The 19,538-nt window shown below is 44.1% G+C and overlaps 1 protein-coding gene across 1 annotated transcript in view; it reads left to right on the plus strand.

Annotated features, from left to right (window-relative positions):
• The first annotated feature begins 271 nt into the window (after window positions 1-271).
• SRF (serum response factor) overlaps window positions 272-19,538 on the plus strand; it is a 113,720-nt gene continuing 94,453 nt past the window's right edge. The window contains 1 exon segment of the mRNA XM_042475123.1: window positions 272-909. Coding sequence (XP_042331057.1) covers window positions 340-909 — 570 coding nt within the window. The 5' untranslated portion in view covers window positions 272-339.

A 19,538-nucleotide genomic window follows, 5' to 3' on the forward strand; every position in this document is an offset into this window, starting at 1 on the left:
TTCTTTCCCCTTTAAGAGCTGCGCCTCGGCGTCGATGACGTCAGGCCTCGGAACGTCGCGACTCCTTTTTTTGGAATGTATGCAAATGACCCCCTCCTCCCTCCGACCAACGGGAAGCCGCCTTGGCTCCCTTTCAGCCAATGGCGTGTGGGCGCTGGGCGGCCGAGGGCTCCAAAGCGCCGGCTCTTACCATATAAGGAGCGGCCTGGCCATAAAAGGAGACCTTGCCTGGCTTTATATGGGGGAGGGGAGTCCTCCGGTGGGCGTGGCCTGGGCAGAGGAAGGGCCCGGGAGAGCGAGGGGGGAGCCCTGGCCTGTCCCGCGCTCCGCCAGGGAACCATGTTGCCCAGCAAGGCCGGAGGGGCCGGGAACGGCGCTGCCGCTGCCGCCTCCGCGCCTCCTCGCGCCATGGTGGGCCTTGCCAGGGCTGCTTCCGCCCGGCTCCCCCGCGGAGGAAGCAGCGGAGGCCCGGCTCCTTCCCTCCGCGGCCCCGGCAACGGGACGGGCCGCTTCGAGCGGGAGCCTCGGGAGGTCTTGGGGCCGCCCAGCGGCAGCGAGGGCGACTCGGACTCGGCGGAGGACGAGGAGCAGCAGCAGCAGCAGCAGCCGCCGCCGCCGCCGCTGGTGGTGGGCGACAGGCGAGGGCTGAAGCGGACCTTGGCCGAGATGGAGATGGAGATGGGGGCGGCGGTAGCGGGAGCCGCTTGCGGGGGACCCGAGGCGGCGTCGGCCTCGGCTTCGGGGGTCTACGGAGGAGGAGGAGGAGGAGGGGCCGCCGGAGGAGGGGTGAGCGGAGCCAAGCCCGGCAAGAAGACTCGGGGCCGGGTGAAGATCAAGATGGAATTCATCGACAACAAGCTCCGGCGCTACACCACTTTCAGCAAAAGGAAGACGGGCATCATGAAGAAGGTGGGGCTTTCCTGGGGCATCCATCCCCCGTTGGGTCCCAGGTGCGGATCCTGGTCCAGAGGCTCAGGGGCTTGTTGGGGTTTGAAGCCGGTCTGTGGGGTGGGTGGCATCTATACCTTGGCATGCATCCCCTTCGTGGTGGACCCAGGAGGGAAGAGGTGCCAGGGTCAAGGGAGAGGAAGACCCAGGAAGACAACAGCGAACAAACCTGCGATAGGTTGGGGGTTCTTTGATGGGTCTGGGGTAGGCATTTCTGCCTTCGAGCCCCAGGTGCAAATCCTGGAGGGAAGAGGTGCCAGGAACTTCGTGGGTCTTGGATTTGCAGCTCTGAGGTGGACATCTCCACTTTGGGAGCCCCCTTTCTGGTGGGTCCCAGGTGCGAATCCGGGAGTGTCTGGTCTCAGGGCTAGCTCTCCGCTTGCCAGCCCCGAGGGCGCTCTCCACATGCTCAGAGGCACCTGGCCCTGGCAGCAGCATGAGCGACAGAAGCCGCTGCTGAGTTGGTAGAGCATTCAGTGTATTTATTATTGATTCACGGTTTCTCAACCAGAAGACTTCCCTAAATTCCTGCAAAAGCAAAGGTGTGCCAATAACACAAAACTGTGAAAGGCAGTATAGGGCCATTGACTATTGAATTGGGATCTGCCTTCAAGTCCTCTCTGACTTGGTGAACCTATCCTGGGGCTTTCCTTGGCAAGTTTTTGCCATCGCTTTCCTCTGAGGCTGAGAGAGTGTGTCTTGCCCAAGGTCACCCAGTGGGTTTTATGGCCAAGCTGGGAATCAAACCCTGGTTTCCAGAGTCATAGGTCTAAAACGCAATGCAAAAATGATCCCGTTTCAGACTGCTTTAACAGCCCTGGCTCAATGCTGGGGAATCATGGGAACTGTAGTTTTGTGAGACATTTAGCCTTCTTTGTCAGAGAGCTCTGGTGCCACAATAAACTACAATTCCCAGGATTCCCTAGCACTGAGCCAGGGCAGTTGAAGCGGTCTCAAACTGGATTATTCCTGCAGTGTGTTTTGGACCTCAGTCTGCTTCCTCAGATGCATGGAGGAAGTAGGCCAAGTCTATTAAACTTATGCTACAACTTATTTTGCAGCATTAGTCTCAATCATTCTACAAGATCCCTTTGTATAGAGTTCAGTGGGACTTCTTCAGACTCCTGCATGGACACCAGTTGGCAAGCTAACTGATAGTTGTAAGCACCAGCATCTCCAAAAGCTGGAGTACAAGTTAAAACAATGGAGTTGGGCAGCGGGGTACATTGGTCTGTGCCTGTTGTGCACTGCACACCAGGGTTAATTCCTGGATGTGTGTTGTGTATTGTTGCAATTCTGTATGGGAGTTGTGCAGGGCTAACCTGGCTAAACCCTCATCACCAGACTACACTGTGTCAATGTAGGATTGCTTCCGTGGTGTATTTACTCCCAGGTAAAAGTGGATAGAATTATGGTCTTGCGTAGCCAGGGATGGAAATTGAGTATCACAGATACTGTCACAGACCAGGAAAATGAAGTGCACAAATATAGGATGGATGGCACCTGGTTTCAAAACACTATATGCTAATGGGTAGTGTACAAAGCAAGCATGAGTCAACAGTGTTGTGATGAAGTTGCCAAAAATGTGGTTGTGTTCTTTGAAGTCATTTTGACTTATGGCAACCTTATCATGAGGTTTTCTTGGCGAGATCAGTTCAGAGGAGGTTTGCCATGGCCTTCCTCTGAAGCTGAGAGAGTGTGACTTGCCCAAGTGGATTTCATGGTCGAGCGGAGAATCGAACCTGTTGAGGAAACCCAATTGAACACACTGAGTGTCATCCAAGTAGACATGCATAGGACTGAAGGCTTAACTCAATCTTGCGTGGCCCTCCAGATGTTGTTGGACTCCATCTCCCATTATCCTTAGGATGCCGTAGCCCTGTTAATTTCTGGAAAGCCACAAATTGCCCAGCCATGGTTTTACCTCTGATGAAACTTTTGCATTGTTTCTTGGGGCAGGCTTGCTTTAGCTGCTTAATGTATTTTAAATTGCCCTTCTATATAGGAATCATCTGCAAGAATTATTAAAAACACATTAGCTGCTATGCTTTTAAAAGTGCATTTCTGGTTTTACAGTGCTGCAACTGCAGAGAAGAAACCAGGTTTAGGTCAGAGCAGCGAGGAGAGGATTGTGTCACCTTTAAGGACTAACAGTTTTGTTCTGGAATCTTAACGTATTTTATTAGCCCTTAAGGAATCTTTTTGTTGTTTTTAAGACAACACAACCCAGTATTTCCAGCTTTCCTGCAAGTAGACATTGTGATGCTTCTGCCATGACTCATTTTACCATAATGCTTACTAGAGTGCAGAACTTCCTATCAGTTAATAGCACACTTGCATCTTTTCTGCAAGGTTAACATTGTTTTAAAAAATAGCTGCCCCACAATCATGCCCAGCATGACTTTCTACATGCAACAAGTTGCAGTGTCCAACCTAGTGCAAAATGTGTGTTTTTCTCTCTCCAGCTTGTTGGCAAGAGCTGAAAATGATACTAAATATTATTATCGACCTCTGTGGGGGTTAAAAGAGCAAACTTCATAAAACTTTGAAACTTTCACAAACCTAGTGCCCTCTGGACTACAGCTCACAACATCCACAGCCAGCATAGTCATAGGATGGGCAGAGGCACTGGATGTCCATCATATCTGGAGGATTGGAGGTTGGCTGTTTCCAGTGTTCAGACATTTCATAAGGCCATTTGTATGTGTTATTCACACAACTTATCATACAGGAGTGAGAATATCTCAATTTTTTAAAAGCAATTTTTAAAATTTCCTTTGCTACATCAGTATTGTTGTGTTCCTCCAAGTAATTTTTGATTTACAGCAACCCTATCATAGGGTTTTCTTGGCATGTTTTTCAGAAGCGGTTTTGCCATTGTCTTCCTGAGGCTGAGAGAGTGTGACTTGCTCAAGATCACCCTGTGAGATTTTCTGCTTGGGCGAGAAATTGAACCCTGGTCTCCAGAGTTGCAGTTCAAAACTCAAATTAATACACCATATTGGCATCAATATTAACATGTATTAAAATCAGCGGAGTCAGTGTTGTGTAGTGGTTTGAGCTTTGGACTATGATTCTGTAGGCCAGGGTTCGAATCCTGGCTTGGCCATGTCAAGCCACTGGGTGACTTGGGCAAGTCACACTCTCTCAGCCTCACAGGATGGCAGTGGCAAACCCCCTCAGAAGAAACTTGCCAAGAAAGCCACATGATTGATTCCCCTTAGGGCTGTCATAAGTCGAAAGTGTGTTGGAGGCAAACAACACACGTACTAAAATCAGGAAATGCTGTCCTGATCATCTGGCACTGAGTTGTCTTCAGTCCAATGCAATTTTGTTTTGAGGACAAGAATTAGTCCATGCATGGTCCCTGTGCCAGTAATAGCAAATGTAGGTAGAAATGAAGAAATAATTGGGAATGTCCATCCCACAACAAACTTTAGCCACCCAAAATACTTAACAACTTGTCCTTCAGAAAGTGAACACTGGACCAGATGGGTTTCTGTATTCCTTCTGGTTAGGTGAGGCCTGACCAAGGCAGAATAGAGCAGCTTAAAATTGCATTGTCCTTTTTAGATGCCGCATCAACAGTGTGATGTGGCAGCTAAAAAGGCCAATGCGATTTTAGGCTGAATCAATAGAAGTATAATGTCTAGATCAAGGGAAGTAATAGTGCCACTCTATTCTGCTTTGGTCAGGCCTCACTTGGAATACAGTGTCCAGCTCTGGGCACCACAGTTAAAAAAGGATGTTGAGAAACTGGAGCATGTCCAAAAGAGGGCCACCAAAATGGTGAAAGGTTTGGAAACCATGCCCTATGAGGAACGCCTTAGGGAGCTGGGGATGTTTAGCCTGGAGAAGAGATGGTTAAGGGGTGATATGATAGCCTTCTTTAAGCATTTGAAGGGATGTCACATTGAGGATGGAGCAAGGTCTCTGCTGCTCCAGAGACTAGAACACGGAACAGTGGATGCAAGCTCCAGGAACAGAGATTCCGCCTCAACGTTAGGAGGAACTTTCTGACAGTAAAAGGTGTTTGACAGTGAACACATTCCTTCGGAGTGTGGTGAGGTTTCCCTCCTTGGAGGTCTTTAAACAGAGGGTGGGTGGCCATCTGTCGGGTATGCTTTGATTGTGACTTCCTGCATGGCAGGGCTTGGACTGGATGGCCCTTGTGGTCTCTTCCAACTCTACAATTCTAAGAAAGCTGGAACTGTGGGTATATATTTGTATATCCACTTCTTCATTTATTTGCGTCCATGAGGGCAGTGCCTTTAACAGTAACTTGTGCCACCAATGAAGATATGATGCACGAGGGTGGGCCGGAGGCCATTCTTTTGGAGGTAAGGTTGTATTATTATTATTATTACGTTTATTTGCACAGCACCATAGGCTTTACATAGTGCTTTACAAAGTCAACTTAGACTTTATGGTGACCCAGTTTTGAGAGGCATCTAAGTCAGCTCTTCTTAGGTCTTGCAAAGTCAGGACCATGGTTTCCTTGATGAACCTATTCACTTGTACATAACACTGGCACAGTACATACCTCTAGGAATGTCCAGGCTGGCGGCAGCCTGTTTTTCTGCGGAGGGACGCCGCAGCAGCCAAACTGCCCAGCGTCCCTTCATCCCAAAAAGAACCAGGAAAAACTGGGTTTTTTTTGGGTTGCCGGGTGGACGTCACGAGTGTGGCAATGGTGCACTTGTGACATAAGCGATGTGCAGCAGCGTGTATATGCTGCACATGACTTATGCCCATGTAGGCAGAACACCGCTATTAGGCTACCGCCATGCTATCCTAGGGTTAGGGACTGTGCGGTCCCTAACCCTAGAATCAGCGGCGGCACACTGCTTCGGGACCATCTATCCTGGGCCACTATCTGCTTTTGGTGCTGAGATGCCATGATAGATGTGTCATTTCCTATTTGGTTGGAGCATGTCTGCTGTACTTCTCAGATCCTCAGAAGTTGTCTGTGACTCGTGGAATTGTTATACATCTTCAAGTTGACTACAATGTACAGTGACCCTGTCTTACGGGTTGCTTGGCAGGTTCTCTATAGGAGCTTTGCCACTGAATTCCTATTAGGCTGAAAGGGTGCGACTTGTTGCACGTCACTCTTTGAGTTTTCATGGCTGAATGAAGATTTAAGCGCTGATCTAGAGTCCTAGTCGAACACTCAAACTACTTATACCTTTCTGGCTCATGGAATAATTGCCTTGAACATCTTGGTAGTTACAAGTTAGCTTGACAAAAGGGGATGAAACCAGTTGGTTATGCACCAAGGTGAATATCGAACTTGTTTATATTTATTATGCTAGACTGTTGCCTTATAATTAATTTTTTTTGTAACTGTTGTAAAGTTCACACCGTACCTTTTGGCTATTTTTATTTGGCTGTTTGTCTTTCTATACACATTTAGTAATAAAATAGTACCACAGCACAGCTGTGTCTTCAAACATATTATTGCAATGCACAGAAGGTGTATGTGGTCCAAAACATACTGCAGAAATAATCCAGTTTGAGGCCGCTTTAACTGCCCTGGCTCAGTGCTAGAGAATCCTGGGAATTATGGAGCACCAGAGCTAAATCCACCTGGGAGAGGTGGGAAAATAATAATAATAATAATAATATAATTATTTTATTATTATTATTAAATGTCTTGCAAAACTACAGTTCCCAGAATTCCCTAGCATTGAGCCAGGACAGTTAAAAGTGGTCTCAAACTGGATTATTTCTGCAGTATGTTTTGGAACTGTGATACAAAAGCTCTTAACATAGCCAAAGATTACCTGTATTAGTCACCTGTTGTCTAATAGAATAAAGAAGGCAGTTTTTGGAAAGATACCTGATGAAGAGAAAGGCGGGTTACAGACCGCCGAAAAGCGGCGGCCTGCACCCGCCCATTTCCCCACTGGATCGGGGCCTCAGCAGCTACAGCAGCAGCCGCTGAGGCACCGATCTGCTGCTTTCCAGGCTGCGGGGAAGCGGCAAAACGTCACTTCCCTGCTGCCTGGAAAGGGGTATCCTTGGGGCTCCAAGCTCCAAGGACACCCCGCGACGGCAGGAAGGAGGAGAAAGGGGCTGCTTGACCCCTTTCTCCTCTGCGTCACTGGGCGCAGCCGTCTGAAGGCTGCGCCCAGCGACACAAAGCCAGGAAGGAACTCCGAAACAGAGCTCCTTCTGGGGTTGTGGAAAGGACACCCTGGCGCGGCCCCAATACATCACAACCGTGCTGCCTCGTTTGGAGGCAGCGCGGTCGTGATGTAATGATGGTGGCGGCCGTGTGGAACGGCCGCCGCCACTTTCTACGTGCAGAGCGCGTACTAGGGTTAGGGACGTCCGGAAAGGATGCCCCTTTCTAACCCTAGTACAGTACACGCTCATCGCGTACTTTAAGGCCTGTTTGTAATGGGCCAAAGTTTCCTGAAATGCATGGAAGTGAGAGAAAGCTGATGGTTTTAGTATCAGCAATTACAATATTCACCAATTTTTTTAGACACCCAGATATCTGTATTGTAACTGAGGCATAGCAAGTTCAATCCAAGATAATATTCTGCATTGTAAAGTGTTTTAATTTATCCCTTGTCTTCAATTCTCCACTAATGGATGGAAAAAATAATAAATTAAGTTAAATTTTTTTTAAAAACCATAAACCTCTTAAGAAAGCACACCATTCAAATAACCCTGCAGTTTTTCTAGGGAAGTATCCACACTGCAGAAATAATGCAGTTTGACACCACTTTAACTCCATCCTGTGGAAATCTGGGATTTGTGGTTAGTAATGTATTCAGCCTGGTCTATCAGAGAGCTCTGATACAAACTACAAATCCCAGGATTCTGTATAGTAGAGTCGTGACAGTTAAAGTGGTATCAAACAGCTTTATTTCTGTAGTGTGGATACACCTCAAGCCACAAAAACAGCTGCCTTCAGCCTGGTGGCCTCCAGAGGAGTTTTACTGCAACCCCCATCATCTCCAGCTAGCAGAGCCACTTGTACCTTTTTAAGTGACTGTTTAAAACCGTTGTTGGTTGCCCCCCCCCCCCCCCCCTTTAAGGATACCAGTATTGCTAGGTCTGTACAAAGAGTCACTGGCAGATTTCCACAACCTCTTGATCTAAAGAGTCTGTTTTCTGGAAACAGTATTCACAGCATCAGACTTTGGTGTGGGGGTCTGAGAGGAAAGGATTGCTGGGCAGTGGACACCTTGAATCTCCCCTTTACATGCCCTGGTTTTTCATCTGGGTTACAGGAAGGCACCTTCAAGCACTGACTCCTGGCAAATTATAATTTGCAAAATTTACAAATCATGGTTCATCAGGGGCTGTGGTACAGGATGGATGGTACTTGGATGGTACAGTGCTACTTAACTTGGAATAGTGGGTTGTCTCCAGCACCATGTCTGTACAGTGGTCCCTCCACATTCGCTGGGGTCGGGAGTGATGCAAATAAAATGCAATAAAATAAAAATGCACCTCTCTAAGAATCTCCAGGTCCTCCAGTACCAATTTGTGATCAACATCTGCCAGACGTTGACCATAGAATCATGCTGGAGGACCTACAAATTCCTAAAGAAGTGTTTTCCCTAGCAACTTGTAGGTTCCAGCACAACTCTATGGTGAACCTCCAACAAAATTGCACTGGAGGACCTAGAGATTCCTAGAGAGTACATATTAATCAAAATCGCAAATCAGATCCACAAAAGTCAAAGTTGCAAATGTAGAGGACCAACTAATCACAAAGTGGTTTCACCACCTGGTTCTGCAGCACAACTTTTATGATCACCTTTTGGCAGACTTGCGCTGGAGGACCTAGAACTAGAGATTCCTTCAGAGAACATATTAATCAAAGCCACAAATGTGGAGGGCCAACTGTACTTTGTTGTGAATTGCTGTCAAGTCAGCTTTGATTAGTGACCTCCAGGACACCTTGTCAGCAACAGCTCAGGTCTTGCAAACTCAGGACTGTGGCTTCCTTGACTTGGGTCTATCTACCTGTGACGTGATCTTTCTATTTTTCTACTGCCTCCCACCATGGCACTGCCTTTCCATGGTGGTAGGATTGTGTGATTTTGTGAGGCAAGAGTCTAAGCTGATGGTAGCAGTGCTGCGAGTAGGGTCTCCCACATCAGGCAGGCTTTTGCTGAGGACCAGACTAAGTGTGCCAAACAACTACTGGGCAGTAGCAATAGTATGTGTATGTGTGTGGGAGGTGACACTGGCAGAAGATCTTTCAGAGACCGTGGCATTGGCACCAGGGCTGCGGAGTTGGGATGTCAAATCTTTGACATCTAATTGATTGACATTTGCAATTTATTTTGGTTCTGCTGTCTGACTCCCAGCTCCTTCATAAATGGCAAATATATATTAATCAGCAATAATAATTTTACTTTAGTAAAATGAAGAGAGATTTTGTAGCACCTTTGAGACTAACTAAAGAAAGAAGTTGGCAGCATGAGCATTTGTACACTAAATTCTACTTCCTCAGATGCATTTGGTCTTTCTTCTTTCTTTAGTTGGTCTCAAAGGTGCCATAAGATCTCTGTACATACTGATTCGACAGATTAACCAACTATATCTTTGAATTCTACCACTTTAGTAAAATGGTTATCGTATATACTCGACGATAAGTCGACCTCATGTATAAGTCGAGGACAGATTTGGGGGCCAAAATTATGGATTTTGATAAGTCAAGGGTAAAACTTAGGGGCATGTAACAAAGGTTGTAAAGGATGATGCAAAGGGAAATGATGCCCAAACACTTAGTAAATCCCAGCAGATATTAACTGTTTGTGCTGATCCTAAAGGCTGGATAGATGGGAGAGTAGAGGGGATCCACACCTTTTTTTGCTCCCAGGATGGACTAAGTTCTTGCCTTTTACCACTCTATTCAGAAAAAGGGGACAGTTCCATGAGTTAAAGTATAGCACAGTGAGCCCGTGCCATATGTGGGCTCCTTATAGGTGGCTTTCAGCATACACTAAAGCTGCCCGGGAAACAGGTGAGTGCCCGGCATGCACACATAGCAGTGCAACAAGCACAAGCCCCATTATATGCAGTGGGGCTTGCAAAAGGTGCACGTGATTGTGGGGTGTGTGCGTGGCCGCGTGGCACATGCGCAGCAATGCAGCAAGCATGAGCCCCATTGGATATAATGGGGCTCAAGCATGAGTATATACAGTATTGTTGTTTTTCTTGTTGTGTGCCTTCAAGTCATTTCCGATTTATGGCAGCCCTAAGGCCTACCTATCATGTTTTTTTGGGGGGGGGGGGCAAGGTTTGTTCAGAGGAGGTTTGCCATTGTCTTCCTCTGAGGCTGAGAGTGTGTGATTTGCCCAAAGTCATCTAGTGATTTTCATGGCTGTGCTGGGAATTGACCCCTGGCCTCCAGAGTCTTCATCCAGCATTCAAACCACTATGACACACTGTAAAATGGCAATTCTTCACCACCAGATGAATAATTGTTAGTCTACTTAGATTGATGGAACATAAAATATATTTATTTGATTTAGTATAAAATGATAAAATGATATAGTTATATATTGCTATAATGTGATGAGCTTTTATTTTGAAGCTGGAGTTTGACTCTGGTTCTTGTTAGTGCGATGCAGAAGGAGGCATCGGTAAACCATGTCTTTTACCACAAAAACCCTGTGATGAGACATGCTTATGCTACTGACCTAAATTGATTGTTCATGGCTTAAGGATTACTTTTTATCCTTAAGGAACCGTAGTTCTGTCATGGGGCTAGAGTTTGCTTGCAGATTTTTCTTCTCCGTCCCAAAGCTCCAAGAGAGCTGTAACAGTTTGAAAACTTCTTTCAGTCTCGTAGTTTTGAATTTTTTTTAATCTTGTAGTGTAGATGTGCTATAACTTACCAGTGAATGTATCCTGATGTTAGAACGGCTGCTTGGGAAACAATGACAAATCACAAAAAAGGGAGTGGTAGCTCTGACTAAAAGCTGAAAGTAAAGTGCTACAGCTCACTTCTGTTTCTTGTGTAAATATGGCTTATGAACCTCAGAGCCATGCTTCAGCAGACCAAGGTTCAGTCTAGTCCAGCACGACGGTCAGCAAATGCGAGGCAAGGAAATAAACATGAAAATGTTTCAGGTGATTTTTATTTGGAGCTGTCTAAGGTCCCAGATGTTTCTTGGATCGAACTGGAGGTGAAGGTCAGTTCTGTGAAATTTCCAACAACAATCAATTAACTTCACTACCAGCACATCCTTTTTGTTTCTTTCTTCTTAATTACAGCTTCCAACAAGTGTTATCCCTTTGTTGGTAACAGTTTTGTTGAAAGATGTTTCTGGTATTAAATACCAGAAACTTTCTTTATTTGCCTACACACCAAATTTAGTCTCCCCATCCCTACATGTATAGGTATAAAAAAAGGGGGGGGGGGGGGGGGATGCAAAAACTTATATATACATCACATCTCTCTGTATGTCCACAAAAATGTATCATACAATCCATTCCTGATTTATAAGTAAATTTTACAAAATTGAGTTTCCTCTCTAGCATGGCATCTAAACTGAGCCCGTGCAAAACATCTTGATATTTTCTCCATATTTCCTTGCCTTGTGTGTGTATGTGCCTTCAAGCCATCTGCCAGACAAATGGCATTGGGTTTTCTATGGCAAGTAATACTCAGTTTTGCCAGTTCCTTTCTCTGAAAGGCAGGACCATCAGCACTTGGTATTCGTTGGTGGTCTCCCATCTGGATTGCAATTTTGAACAACACCATTCCCATCCTTGACCTGACATTTTTCTGTATTTAGAGACTCCATTCAATGACTGGACCTGCTAGACTGATAATAGTACTCTTTCTTTTAATTCAAATTAGAGTTGACCCTGCTTAGCCTCCAAGATCAGATAGAATCTGGTGCTTTTAAGGTATTTAGGCCATGCTTTCCTTGCCTTTGTTGTTGCTGTGTGCCTTGAAGTCAATTCCAACTTATGGTGAGCCAAAGGTGAACCCGTCACAGGGTTTTCAGGAACTTGAGAGTGTGTTACTCACCCAAGGTCTCTCAGTGGGTTTCCTTGTCTTACCTGTACTTACTTCTAATGTTTTTTATATATATATTTTAAGTATTTATTCACCTCTCCTCTCACAATTTGCTGAGGACTTGTCTAGCCCTCCAGATGTTGTTCAACGCCCAACAGATCTGTCCAGAATAGCCAGTGATGAATGCTGGGAACTGCAGTTGAATCACATCTGGACGGCAATTTTGAACAACACCATTTCCATCCTTGACCTAACATTTTTCTGTATTTAGAGGCTCCATTCAATGACGACCTGCTAGACTGATAATAGTACTCTTTCTTTTAATTCATATTCAGTTTAATTCAAGTTCAGATTTAATCCAAGTAGTCTTAGATGGGGTACATACATTCTTCCTGAAAGGCTGTGTTCACAGTTTGGAGGTGTTTCTAGATCTGTCACGCCAAATGGCAGTCCAGATAGATGCAATGGCCAGAAGTGATTACAGTGGACCCTTGTTATACGCTGGGGTTTGGTTCCAAGATCCCCCGTGTATAACAAAATCCGTGGATGCTCAAGTCCCATTAAATATAATGACATAGCAAAATGGTGTCCCTTATAAAAAATGGAAAATCAAGGTTTGATATTTGAAATATATACTTTTTTTGAACATTTTCAAGCTGTGGATGAAATCTGTATAGAAAAAATCTGTGTATAAGAAGGGCCGACTGTATTATTAATGTTACTATTATTATTATAGGGTGAAAATTTAATTTAATTCCAGACATTGAACTCATCGGTCCCACTTGCTGTAACCAATAATCAGGGCTCGGGATAGTTACTGTCCAACAACATATGAAGAATTCTTCCTGATTTCATCCTAACTGTCCTCTAAGGAGCTCACATTGGGGATCAGAGATGGGGGTGTATGCTCCTCTTGGTACTGATGATACCTAACTCCTATGCTCTTTCACCATTGGCTATTCTGTCTAAGGCTGAGAAAATGTGCAGGCCAACAGCAACTGGAGGGTTCTCCCCCTGCCTCATTTGCCAGTCCTGAAGTATAGTCTTTTCCTGTCCTTACCTTGTCACCTATTCTCATCAAATCCCAGTGTGGTGTCTTAGGCAGTTTGATTCATGGTTGAGCAGGAACCAGCATCCCTCGTATCTTTTGTGTAATTCCAACCCTGTGGTTACTTTACAGTCTCTCTACTTGGCATTTATTTGCCATTTTAGAGGGCAAAAGCTCTTTGCTTACATGATCTTCTAATCCTTATAGTGACCCTGTAAGGCAGGTCTTTGTTAATCTTTCCATAATCGATGTTGGGGGAGCTGGTGCTATGGTTGAGGGGTTTACGTAGGACCCTCAATCATGATAGGGTTGCCATAAGTTGGCAACGAGTTAAAGGCACACAACAACACACAATTGGTTTCAGACACTTGCTGGTCTGTAGTTCAGGCCAAGATCATCTTTAGTCCCTTTGCTAGTGTAACTATCTTGGTGTAGGCAAAAATAGCAGTGATATGATGGAAGTGTCCACAGCAAAGGGAAGACGACAAAAGCAGTGGCGGACACAAGAGGAGAGGCAGCTGTTAGCTCCTACCAGCCTGTTTCTAAATGCATGGCTTCTGGAAGCATTCATGCAACTGAAGGCCTTCTAGAAGGAGTTGCTTAGAACATCATGTGTGCCACAAGACAAACAATTCTGTATATGGCTCCTTTCAAAGGGCCCTTGGTCCCTTCTCCAGAAGCAAAGCATTTGGAAATAGGCTGTCTAGAGCTGACAAGATCTCCTGTCCCCTTCATGAGTGGGGAAGAAATACATTGCTCTGGCATAATGTTTTGCTACACTACTGCAGTGTGCCTATAGGATTCTGGCTATAGTCTTTCAGTGACGTGTATAGCGTGACGTAGTGGTTTGGGTGTTACAATGACTCTGGAGACCAGGGTTCGATTTCCAGTTCAGCCATGAAACCCATTGGGTGACCTTGGGCAAGTCACAGGCTCTCAGTCTCAGAGGAAGGCAATGGCAAACCCACTCTGAACAAATCTTGCTAAGAAATAATATGATCACTTAGAATAAGTCAAAAACAACTTGATGGTATCCACCAACACCATAGCCTATCTTCATAAGATAAACATGCAGGCGATATCCATTGCTGTCCTTCTGCTTCCATTAGCAGGGCAGGGAAGGGTCAGTTCTCCCTTCTACCCTGCAGTCCCCTTCATGGCCTTAAAATCTGTTCTGGTGCATGGGCTGGAAGAGGTGTGTGTATATATAATTCATACCCCGCTCTTCAGCCAAAAGGCATCATTCAGATAATTCTGGTTCCATGTTGTCACAAGATCAAAGCCAACATTTAAGTTGCTGGGAATAGCTGGTGTAGTAGTAGTAGTAGTAATAATAATAATAATAATAATAATAATAATAATAATATATTTATATCCCACCTTTTCCCGAAGGAATCAAGGTGGTTACAAGGGGAAAAACGGGTAGGGTATAGATCTTTCAGATCAGTGTAACATTTGTCTTGGTTACAGTGATCCAGTTCAGATGCAACATACCTCGTCTTATTAATCCAAGAGATGCAGAACCCATGTTCTTTTTTATTTGTTTGACATATTCATCCTCTCCCAGGGTGACTCACAGCAAGATTAAAGAAGGGACAAATAAAAAACAAAAAGTTATAATGCTAACACGCAATTAAAGGAATTCTAATATTAAAATTCTACCGAGTTAAAAAGCAATTTAAAAACATGTAATCAAAACAAGCACAACATGATATACGTGATCCTTTCCCGTATTGCTATACTGTGGCTGAAGACTTGTTTTGGGTTGTGTTAACCACATCGTTACTGAAACTGGAAACTATAGTTACAGGATTAGATCTGGTTTATTGGTTCACCCCTCCCATTCTGGTAACTGTAGTTTCCCAGTTCAGATACAAGAGAAATATGAATAATCGATGAACTAATTAATTAATTAGGGAAGTCTAGGGTTGGGGCATATCGTGGAGGGATAGGGTGATGCTCATACATATGCAGCAGTTTCTTATGCTGTAGTGCTACACCCAGTGGTTCTCAGTTCTGAAAGCTGATCACCATACGGAGTACCAGCTGAAGTTTTTCAATACTCCTTGGTGATTTAAGATGAATATTTTCAGTGTATGAATAACTGTAGTGAGGGGCTTTCTTTCCAGGAAGGACAGGGATGCACCTCTTGCAGAGGTGGACAACTTGTGGACCTGCAAGTGTCATTGGATTGCAACTTCCATCAACCTTGATTAAATGATGACAAATGCTAGGAGTTGCAGTTCAGCAATATGTGCAGGTTCCCCTTTCTTAATCTATTGGTTGAAGTTGACCAAAGGCATTTTTGTGCCATGGGTACCACTGATACCTCTGTTTTCTGGGCTGGATGTAAGTGTATCCCCAGGCTGTAGCCTTGATCGAAAAGGGAAGGTATTAAGAAATTAGGAAAGTAAGAAGTAAATGGACAGAAGAGACGGAAGGGGTAGAAGAAGGGTACAAAGTTGAAGGATAAAGTGTGAATGTGAGGAACTTCTACAGAATATCGACACTGATTGTAGCTACAAGATAAGAAACACAGATAAATGTTAGCAATGCATATGTTGAAACTTAGTAAGTATGTATATTTCTGTACTGTTATGTTGATATGATTGTATGTATTTTTTAAATTAGTGTTTGTATTTCTATGTATTTAATAAAATTATTATTTAAAAAGAAGAAAAGGGAGGGTAGGCCAGGCCAAATGCCACAGCCCTTGTCAGTAGGGTTCCTTCCACCATTTTTTGTCTTGTTTAGGCTCAGTGCCAGTTTAGTTCTCCTCATCAGCACATGAACAGCGCCAGGTATTTGCTATGCCAGTTTGAGAGCTGGGAGAAATTCCTTTCTGGAATTGCAAGTTTGGGGATTCTGGGAGTTCAATCCAAAACAACTTTTCCAATCTAGCAAGCTCCCAGTGGCAGTCAACAGTTGTTGGTGGAGCAATACAAAATGGGAACTCTTTGCTCGCCCTTTGCTAGCTGGCTTTTCTCTATAGAGTGAACGGCAAACTGTTTTAACCAGGGTTGTGTGTGATCATGGGCCTCCATACACTGTTGCCATTTGAGAAGTTGTTGAACAGCTGGTCTTGCCTTCTCCAAGTTGGTGTGAAATGAAGCCCAGAGCAGCTGTTTTGCCAATGAAACAAAGTTGAACAAGGCTCTTTTTTGACTCTTCAGCTGTCTTGCTTTGTAGTTGGAGCACTGGTAGATCACTGTGGTACACACTGTTCCTTTTTTCAAGTGGGTTAGAGGCAGTCTGGCTGAATGGGAATGAAGGAAGAGTTCAGTTCTCCACTGGGAAACTCTTCTCCAGCTCTGTGCAATCCTACCCAATTGACTGGGTGACAAGAGTATAAGAAATAGTTGAGCAGCTGTTTGCCAGGTCCATAGGATGGCACAGCTGCAACCCTCTGTGACAGCTGGGACAGCCTTTCCAGATTTGAACTACTTGGGAAACCCTAGCAACTGGCTGCCTTGCATCTGTTTGTCTTGTGTCTGCAGGGTTGACAGATTTCAGCTCATCGTGTTGGATGCAGCCTGGCCGCCTTAGTGACTCAGGACTTAGAAAAATGGCTAGTGGCCATTCTGACTGGGAGATTCTGGGAATTTTAGTCTGAGAACAAAATCCCATTAGAGGACACCCATTGAATTGACCACTGTATATGTCTACACTTAGGCAAATCCTGTTGTTTCAGTTGGTCTAATCTAGTTGGAACTGGCAGCAATTGAATATAATATCCCCTTCATGGTAACCTTTCCAAGCTCTGTAGTGATACATCTGAGACTTGAATAAATCTTGTTTGTTTGCCTGAGTTTATGGGGTCAGCAGAAGCAGGTTCCCAAAACACTTGGTTGGTTGTAATGCTTAATAATTGTACTGTTTTCTGATTTATACTGCTTTCTTTTGTAGATCCTATTTTTGAAGAATGCCAGAAGCTCAAAAGATGTCTGAAAAATCTTCCATGAGTGTAAGAGAGGTGTATCAGTGGCATTTTTGGTAGTGCAGCGTGTATTCTGCACACCCATATCCCAGGGATAGGAAACCTTTGGCCCTTTAGATATTTTACACGTTGACTCTCAGATACCCCATGGTAATAGATTATGGGAGATGTAAGCTTAAGTACTGTAAAGGCACCCGATCCCATCTCATATTGTAAGCAAAGCAAGATCAGCCTGGTTGGGAGACCACCAACAAATACCAGATTCTGTAGGCTATATTTCAGAAGAGGGAACTGGCAAAATCACCTATGAGGATAAAAAATGGTGTGAATTTCATGGGCTCACCATAAGTTGACAAGCGACTTGAAGGCTCTCACACACATATACACTCCAGCATATTTGGAGGGCCAAAGGTTTCCCACCCCTTTTGTTTTTAAATCCACTGCCTTCTCTTCTAACTCTTTTGGGGTGGCATCATTTACAGAGTGTAAAGAATGAAGTAAAGAGAAATGCAGTTTACCCAGGGGCACCTTCTGTGCATTGCACAATAAGCATGAATCAATTGTCTTCTGGTTAGGCATGGTGCTGTACTCATGTGTGTATGTTTCTGAGCATGCCTATCTGTACCTTGCTCTTAAAACCCGTAACTGTCTATATGTTCCTAGGCAGCCATTCAAGAACAATGACATGACTGTAAGTAATCAATCTTGTGGGTTTACTCTTCCTAATTCCTTGTTTTGTAGGCATTCTATTCTTCATGGTAATTTGCTGTCATTTGGATGATTTGGATTATATGTATGGAAAATTGCTAGTATGGAGGATTTTGCAAAAATGCATGAAAGTTGGCCTTGAGTGTTCTCCATTGGCTTATGCTTTTAAAGACATCATGTAATACAGTAACTTCAGAATTTGGAGAGGTTCTTTCTCTCTCTCTCTCTCTCTCTCTCTCTCTCTCTCTCTCTATCTTTCTGGGAGTATTGTTGGCTAGGTATTCTGGAAGTTGTAGTTAAAAATGAACTTTTTCAAGTCCTAGAAGTAGTGCTAACAAGACCTGAAAGCATCTTAAACTAGTCTCTTAAGCAAATCCCTGGTTTCCTGTAGGTTAAAGGCATTTAGTGTCTCTAACCAGATGCTTTTGGTTATTAGACTGTTTGGAGAAATGGTGACAGTACTCATTTATTATTTAAGGCTTTTGTCTATTATCCCTCAGCCTACAGGGTCTTCAGAGTGATGTGTAGTGGATAAAAACATTTAAAACAGTAAATACATGAGTAAAACACATTTAAAACCATGATTAAACACATTTAAATGCATGATTAAAACACATTTAAAAACAAATTAAAACATCTTGTGTAAAAATAATTCTGAAATCACAATAAAAAAAAACAGTTAAAAACAGTCATAGCTGCCACTCCTAATTTTAATGTCACATAGTTTTAGCTGCTGGCTAAAAACCTACAAGGGATGGAGCCAGATTGACCTCTTTTGGGAGGGAATCCTACAGTCTGAGTGCTGCTGCAGAGAAAGCCCTATCATGTATCTACCAGTTTAGCTTCACAGCAGTTGTTGTTGTTGTCGTTGTTGTTGTGTGCCATCAAGTTGTTTCCAGTGGGGTTTTCTTGGTAAGATTTGTTCAGAGGAGGTTTGCCATTGCCTTTTCCTGGGGCTCATATGCATATCAGGATTTCTGCTTCTGGTTGTTGTGTGTTTTCAAGTCCTTTCCCACTTACAGTGACCCTGAGGTAGGACCCTATCATGGGGTTTTCTTGGCAAGATTTGTTCAGAAAGGGTTTCCCTTTGCTTTTCCCAAAGTCACACTGTGGGTTTTAAATTTTGGACAGGCTATTATGAAAGTAGATAGCCTCTCACAGCAATGAAATATTGAGTGTGTCTTGCATAGTGTGGTGTGCTTTCCCCTGGTTTGAGGCTGGAATAGCTTTTTGTGTTCTGGGGCAGGAGATACTTCTTTGTGCACATGAACCAGGATGTGGGTTTGAAAGTTGGATGTTTGTACTGTGAACTTCTTGCCTTTGTCCAGTTTTATTCACTGATAAGGAAAAGCCATATAGTCTTGGTGAAGCTCTCCTAGAGAGTCTGAAGGTCTTGAAATGACTTGGATGCTTTCATGGGTTCTGTATATACAATAGTAAGTTACCACTGTCAGCAGTGATTAGTCTTTGCTGGCATTTTAAAGAGGAATGGTTATTTCCACCATTTGTCTTGTGCAAACAGAAAAAAGCCCTATTTTTTGCTGTTGTATATGCAATCCCAAACTTGTTATGGTTAGTGTGAGGTAAAGAGATTTACACTGTAGCTTTGACACATGAAAGATGTGGCCAGACATTAACTTTAAACTTGAGCAGATGAGCATGTATGCCATTGATGACATGTCAAGGGCTATGCTGGTTCACACTGAAGTTCTATCTAGTCCAGCATTCTAGTCAACAATAGCCAACTTGTTGCTTAAGGGAAGTGCAAGGAGGACCTGAGTGCTAATGCACTGTCTATCTTGTGCTCTCCAGCAACCCATAATTCGTCTTTGCCACTGGAGACAATGTAGATCCATTAGTCTTGACCACTAGCTGTTAGTGAATCCATCTTCCAT

This window comes from Sceloporus undulatus, chromosome 1 (genome assembly GCF_019175285.1).
Source record: "Sceloporus undulatus isolate JIND9_A2432 ecotype Alabama chromosome 1, SceUnd_v1.1, whole genome shotgun sequence".
NCBI lineage: Eukaryota > Metazoa > Chordata > Lepidosauria > Squamata > Phrynosomatidae > Sceloporus > Sceloporus undulatus.